This window comes from Leuciscus leuciscus, assembly GCF_965113295.1.
Source record: "Leuciscus leuciscus genome assembly, chromosome: 6".
In the NCBI taxonomy this organism is placed as follows: Eukaryota; Metazoa; Chordata; class Actinopteri; order Cypriniformes; family Leuciscidae; genus Leuciscus; species Leuciscus leuciscus.
Window position 1 is genome coordinate 39238853 of NC_138730.1, and position 7875 is coordinate 39246727.

Sequence of the window (7875 nt, forward strand, 5' to 3'; positions counted from 1 at the left end):
ATGCAGTGAAATGGCAGAAGCTAAAATGTCAGTGGCTTGGGATCAGTTCAGCTGTTCAGTCTGTCTGTGTCTATTGAATGAGGTTAGCCAAAAAATAACATGTTTTGTCTTAGTTATATTGTTACCATAACCTACAATAAATAAATGGATCCTTGAAAAAGACTTTGGTCACACCTACAAACACACCTGTTTTGCACACGTCTCGAGACAGTAAACACTTCTCAGTTGAGAGAAATTGAAACTTAAGTGTTGTTCAGCCGCTGCTGTATCTGTGTATTCGTGCAGTGAAATGGCAGAAACCCGTATTTCAGTGGCAGAAGATCAGTTTAGCTGTTCAATCTGTCTGGATCTACTGAAGGATCCAGTGACCATCACCTGTGGACACAGTTACTGTATGAGCTGCATTACAGACTGCTGGAATAAAGATGATCAGGGGAGAGTTTACAGCTGCCCTCAGTGCAGACAGACCTTCACTCCAAGACCTGCTTTAGGTAAAAATACCATGCTGGCTGAAGTGGTGGAGAAACTGAAGACGACAAAAGTCCAAACAGCTCGTCCTGCTCTCAGTTATGCTGGACCTGGAGATGTGGAGTGTGACTTCTGTACTGGAAGAAAACGCAAAGCTGTAAAGTCCTGTATGATGTGTCTGGAATCATACTGTCAAAATCACTTTAAGTGTCATGAAGAATCTCCTTTAAGGAAACGACACAAAGTGACTGATGCCACTGGACGACTGCAGGAGATGATCTGCCCGCAACATGACAGACTGATGGAGGTTTACTGTCGTACTGACCAGCAATGTATTTGTTTACTGTGTATAATGGATGAACACAAAAATCACGATACTGTTTCAGCTGAAGCAGAGAGAACAGAGAAACAGGTATGAACTGAAAGCACGTATAAATAAGCTATGCTGATTCTTGCAGTCATCCGAATCAGAATAAGTGTCATTATGCCAGTTATTATGCAGTTAATGGTGACATTATCATGCAATAATTTGAATGTTGATAAAAATATAAAGATAGTTGTAATATCCAGAAACCATTCAAACAAAACTATTTTTCCTCCTCTAGAAACAGGTTGAAAATATACAAGGAAAATTCCAGCAGAGAGTCCAAGAGAGACAGAAAGAGCTTCAGGAGCTCAGAGAAGCTGTGGAGATTCACAAGGTGAGACATTTAGTCACCGAGGAGTGAGGAGCTCAATGCTGGGCCACTTTCCCATCCCACTGAATGGTCTGATTGTCTGTGTCCTAACAGAGCTCTGCACAGTCGACAGTGGTGTACAGTGAGAAGATCTTTACTAAACTGATCCGCTCCATTAAGAAAAGCCGATCTGAGATGACACAGATGATCAGAGATCAGGAAATGGCTGCAGTGAGTCGAGCTGAAGAACGACTGGAGCGACTGGAGCAGGAGATTGATGATCTGAGGAGGAGAGAAGCTGAGCTGGAGCAACTTTCGGACACTGACGATCACATATATTACCTGCAGGTAACTGAGATCTTAATAACAGGACTGTTGTCATAAGCAACATCTCTCCTAATTTTACTGTAATAATAACTATTATCAAAGCCACTAAAATAATAATACATACCTGTTAGATCCATTTGCTTTACCAGATCCTGTCAGAAGATACTGTATCTGTTTTGTCTGGTTTTGTCTGTTTGTCTAAATTTTTTGCTATACTGGTTGAAAGACTCTGTACTATGAAAGCTTGTTTCCGCCACAGAATAGAAAATAAAAAAGGTAATTGCAACTTTTTATCTCACAACTCAAAAAAATGAACTAGGAAGGTTGTGCACTTTACATAATATATTTGTATTTAGTTTACTTATAATAATTGTGTTTGTTGACTTGAAATGTTTTTTTCTATTAAGGTCCACGTAATTATGTCTCAACTTAACAGTACAAAATCCTAACGCGTTTTCTAAACACAAACCATTTATGTTAAGTAAAAAATTCTTACATCCAGATGGTGGCAGTATATAGTGCGACGCCAACTGCCATTTTGCCCTAACTCAATTTGATTGTGTTCAATCTGCTTAATATGTAAAATTTAAGTTTACTTAATCCGTTTGTGTTGGATTACATGAATGATTTGTGTTGCATTAACTGAAACTGGGCAGTGCTTGTTAGTTCCCAGCATGCTTTGCATATGGTTGAATTAAGAGAGAATAAATGTTAAAATTAAGTGTTATTTTATGTTTTTTTGAGAAAATGAGAAAAGGGGAAGACTAGATAGTGTGTAATTGTGTTTAATGTTCAATTACATTGGAATTATTAGAACCATTTAAATTACAGTGGGTTACCATTGTGGAGAAGTGTGGAGCATTTTGTTTGGCTGTGGACTGATTTGGTTAATTTTACATGCTTTGGTTAGAGCATATCAAACTTAGCATTTTAGATGCTAATATGTGTTACTGTTAGCAAATAGCTAGATATAGTCTATCAATTTAATTATGTGTCACTAAAATAAATGAAATATTAATGGATGAATGAAAATAACAAACACACAAGTTGAATGCAAAGTAAGTAAATTAGTTGGCCCAAAACATTGCAAATAAGTTGGGCTGACACTATTAAATTAAGCTGTGTCCAACCATAGTAAATAAGTTGAATCAACGTAAGTACATTAAATTGGAATAACAGAATTGCATAATGCTGAAATAAAGCAAATTAATCATGTGGAAATCCTTTCCATGATTTTTTTATGTTCATTCAAAGAGTTATTTACAGAAGTTTGCATCTCCTAATTCTGAACTTTTTTCTTAGAATTGCGTGATATAAAGTCACAATTGCAAGAAACAAAGTCAGAATTGTGAGATAAAAAGGTCACAATTATCTTTTAAATTGTTTTATTCTTTGCCGGAAACAAGCTTGCATACTTTACAGCCTGATAGCAATCAATAATTGAAGTGGTCTAAATATATATCTTCTGTGAAATTCTCAGGACTATAAAATGTTAGTCCAATCATTGCATTCGGACCAAATGAAGGATACCTGCCTGTCAACCTATGTATTTGCATACCTCTGTGCAGTAATGGTTCTGGCTTATTTGGTAGGCTACTCTAGGTGAAATAAGACATGTCAAAAAATAGTGGGTCACCAATTTTGAATAAGAAACAATATCAAGTCTAAACTCGTCAAAACTCCGCAAAACACAACAAGCGTATCGGTTAGTACACACTCATAACAGCCTACGTTTTTTGAAAGTAGCCTAGTTCTGCTTACCGCAGGCTCTACTACACTCACTCATCTCTTTCCTTATCCTCCTCATTAACACCATCAGCCACTGGCCACTGGAGCTGATGAAAGTCCTGCTGCTGCAGAAAACATATCTGTTATTTTGACACATTTTACAGCGTATGCTTTAAAAGCCTGTTTCTTTTTTTCACGCTATTTCGCTGCACATTCCTTGTGTTTCTTCTCCATCTCTCTGACTATTTTGACAGATACACTTTTGACAGATACACACTGAACTGCACACTCGCTCATCAGAGCCCAAAGGAGGAGGTGTTGAACTGCACGCTCGCTCATCAGAGCCCAAAGGGGGAGGTGTTAAAGATATGATTGGACCAGCCCAGTGTCAATTAAGAAAATAACCAATACGCTGATTTCACGCAAGCGAGGCTCCGGTGGGAAGAAAACTGGAAGTACTGTATCGCCTTTAATCACAGGAGAGTCGTGAATGCGATGGCGTATTGTTGTGTTTAATGATGTTGTGTCAATTCTAAAACTGTACATACATTTCTTTCATACTTTAGACTATATACAGTGAAATTAATTAATAAATAAAATATTTTTTTATATATAATTCAAAAAGTAAAAAAAGAAGCAGGAATGAACTATATCCATATCCTATATTGGATATTAACATCCAATAGTGTAAATCGCGGCAGCAGCTTCAGGTTGTTAGTCCAAGGCATTGTTGTTTATCTTTACTTCCGGGGTTCTTCCCACCGGAGCCTCACTTTCGATCTCAAAATGGCGGCTGCGTGAAATCAGCATATGGGCCGCTGATCTACGTGTTTCATGGGCCGGGCGGTCTGTCAGATACTGACGTATTATCGAAAAGGATCGATCCTCACATAAAAATATCGATCCAAATGTGTGTGTTTTTTTACCAGTAATTTTTTATTAATTTAGCACGCAATTCAGTGCATAAAATAAGCGAAAGTTAGCGAATAATTGTATTACATCTGGATACAAGACGAAACCAATCAATCACAGAGAGCGTTCGATGCTGGTGCTTCGCTGAGCTCACGGGCCCACAGTGCGTTTGGAAAACGAAGCCTTGCTTAGATGACAGAGAAACAATCGGGAGTTATTTCGCAATAAACAAACTAAAAGTGTACATACCGGTTCAAAATGTTGACGTCAGTAAGATCTTTTTTATGAAATCAATATTTTTAGATCCAGTCTTCAGGATCCTTCATGATGAGAATTAATTTTAATATGCTAATATTTTAGGGTAGTTTGGTAAAAGTTACTGACTAATTACAGGCGAGTTGAGAGCACAAATCACAAAATATTTAGTGGTCATGAAAATGTATTCAGATTTAGCATATTAATGATGCATTCACCTCATAAATCATGCCACACTGCTCTAGCACAGGAAAGTGCATGTGAGTTCAAGTACATGCTTTTAAAATTAAAAGAGTGTAAAGAGTATAAACTTTATAAAGATGTGAATTAATGCAGTGATTAAATATTATTTTTCAATAACAAAATATATCTGAGTTGTCATCTGTCTTGTGGTCACTGACACAATGAAAATGCTAAAATGCTAAGTGCTACACCGTTGCAGTGTGCGTAGAAAGTAGGGGTGGGCGACACTGGCCCTGTGGTATCGGATCGATACCCAATTTTGCTGTAGGCTATTGCCCACCCCTACTTTCTATGCACACTGCAACGGTGTAGCACTTAGCATTTTAGCATTTTCATTGTGTCAGTGACCACAAGACGACAACTCAGATATATTTTGTTATTGAAAAAGAATATTTAATCACTGCATTAATTCACATCTTTATACTCTTGAAAATACTTAGAAAGCATAGAAAACACACCAGTGTTTCCTCTAAGTAAACTTGGTGCCTGTCAACATGTCTGGTAGGCAAATAATAAAGTTTACCACAAAATATCATCTCATTTTGGTGTTTATTAAATATCAAGGGGAGGATGCTGCTAATTAAGTTTTTGTGTCCTTATATCTTTAATATTTCTGTTTATTTATTCTCTCTAGAGCTTCCAGTCTCTCTCTGGACCTCTGCAATCCACAGATGTATCCAGAGTTACTGTCAGTTCTGTCCTCTCTTATGGAGATGTGAGAAAACCTGTCTCTCAACTGAAAGCACGACTAGAGAAGTTCTGCAAAGAAGAGATGAAAAAAATATCTGGTCAAGGTAAAGTGACAGTTTACATCAGAAAAGAGTTACAATATGTAACAAGCGAAAAGAAGCTTGAGAGCATGTTAAAAATAAATATGAAAGTGATATACTTTTTGAAAAATTATTACAATCAAGAATTAGAACTATTTGTTTATTTAATCATTTAGCAGACGATTTTATCCAATATGTAAGTGCTGTTACAAGTCCCAGTTAGTCTAGCACAGTAGGCTACACACAGTAATTTTTTTTATTTTTTTTTTATAAATAAATAGAAAGAAAAATAGATAGATTAGAAATAGAATAGAATAATAAATGTTAGTATTAATGGGTCAAGTTTTGACGAAAAAGATGACTTTATCAAAAAATACTTGGCAGCTCGGGTTGCGATAGGCAGGTCGTTTTACCAGCAGGGAATAGGTCCATGAAAGTGATTTTGGGATGGAACCACAAGACACCATTCACTTGCAGAACGCAAGCTTCTGGATGACACAAGTCTGAAGTAGTGAGTTTTATAACTATTCTAATTGTGTATATGTGTTTATTTTCTTATAGTAACAAACATCAACGTCATTTCCAGTATTGAACCCAAGACTAGGGAGCCGTTCCTACATTGTAAGTCATTATGAAAACACACACACACACACACACACACACACACACACACACACACACACACACACACACACACACACACACACACACACACACACACACACACACACACACACACACACACACACACACACACACACACACACACACACACACACACACACACACATTGTGAGAGAGAGAGACTTATATGTTTCACGAGACTCTTAATAAGCATAATTGTGTTGAGCTGTTTCATAACACATTTTTTTAAATCAGGTTATGAGGCAGATCATTAGCAGGTTATTAGTTTCTATATAGTGTTTCAGCAAAGTTAAACATACAGTATGAATGGGGGTTTCAGAAAATTTTGTGTTAAATATGCCACCTTATTTTAGCCCAGACAAAGAAAATCCTGACTATTGTCAGTTTTTTCAAAATTCGAGACTCAAGAGACACATATTCAGTGCTGCCTCTCATGGGGTGTCATACATCTTAATATTCAGAACAATGTTCAAAATGTTGCTTCTTGAAAGTTCAGAACAAAATTCAGTTAAGACCACATAAGGTTATATGGCAAGGTAATGAATGAACGAATGAATGAATGAATGAATATATATATATGGAGGAGGCAAAGTCCTCTCATTTTTTATATATCAAATGCAAATGTATGTCCCTGTTACACTTAATTTCCCTGGTTAAATAAACATTACATAAAAAAGAGAGACCAAAAACAAATCTATTTGGTATTTTTAGACTATATGCAATGTTCTATTTATTAAAACAAAGTATAAATTTCATCAAGTTGGTGTTTTTACGCATTTTTACATTTATTCCAAAAGATTAACTCAAGGCAGTAACAATTTAAGCAATATATTTTTGTTTGTGAACTAATGTACAGCTTTTCTTTTTAATAGACCTTTCTTCTGACAGCGAAGACCTCAATGATTTTTTCAGACAATGAACAAAGAGCCGAATTCCCGAATCAACACTCAGGACCCTAAATCAGATGATCTTCCATTTGGGATGCCATTCACTCTAGAAAACCACAGCTAAGTACTTTATAGACATGCAAGCTTGAAAGAGATGATAAAGGAAAAACATATTCAATGATAGGCACTTTAGGCAGTGAATCCAAGACTAATGGTCAAAAAAGGACGAGACATCGTGACTCACACGAAGAAAACCACAAAGATAACGTTGATAAGGTTGTTTGATCCCCGAGATATAGATACAGAAAAGACTTTCTTCTTCTTAAAGACCTTTGAATGACCCACAGACACAGGGTTGAAATCCACAGAAAGACTACAGAGACTGTTTTTACATAAAAATGCATCAGACCATTCCAAAAAAAAATGCTAGACGGACTTATAATAAAACAACTGCATAATTCTATATTATGTCTACAACCTATATGTGTGACTATTATGCTTAGATCACACATCATAATTCATGCAATTGTTATAGCTATTAAATGGTTTAATGGAAGTATGGAGTGTTTGATATCAGTGTGAATGTCGTCTGACCTCTTTAATTATTCTGTCAGTCATATCTGTGTAAAATGTATTGTATTCTTATTATAGAAATCATGTCTAAACTGTATCTACTCTCTAAACATGTTTACTCTCTGCTAAGAGCGGGAAAGCTATAGGAGACCATCAGATAACATGTGGGTTATTCTTCAATTGGGGTGGCAAATGAGAGGCAGAAATTGTAAAAATGCTTGTTTGTTTTCTTTTAATAAAATGTATTGCTATGCATTTAAAATTAGTTTAATGTTCTATATCCATTAAAATTTAAGCTTAATAACATTTAGATTTTTAAATAATTTGAATCAAACTCTGGTGAAACAACCACTTATGTCTATGGTGTTACCAATATTTGAAGTAAAATTT

At 36.0% G+C, this 7875-nt stretch overlaps 1 protein-coding gene across 1 annotated transcript; it reads left to right on the forward strand.

Moving 5' to 3' along the window:
- On the forward strand, positions 1 to 7875 carry LOC309501486 (E3 ubiquitin-protein ligase TRIM47-like). Its single transcript, XM_082173630.1, has 6 exons — positions 1 to 880; positions 1074 to 1169; positions 1260 to 1493; positions 5245 to 5404; positions 5942 to 6001; positions 6898 to 7875. Exons 1-6 carry the CDS (start codon positions 290 to 292, stop codon positions 6942 to 6944), a joined length of 1188 nt encoding a protein of 395 aa, XP_082029756.1. The 5' UTR covers positions 1 to 289; the 3' UTR covers positions 6945 to 7875.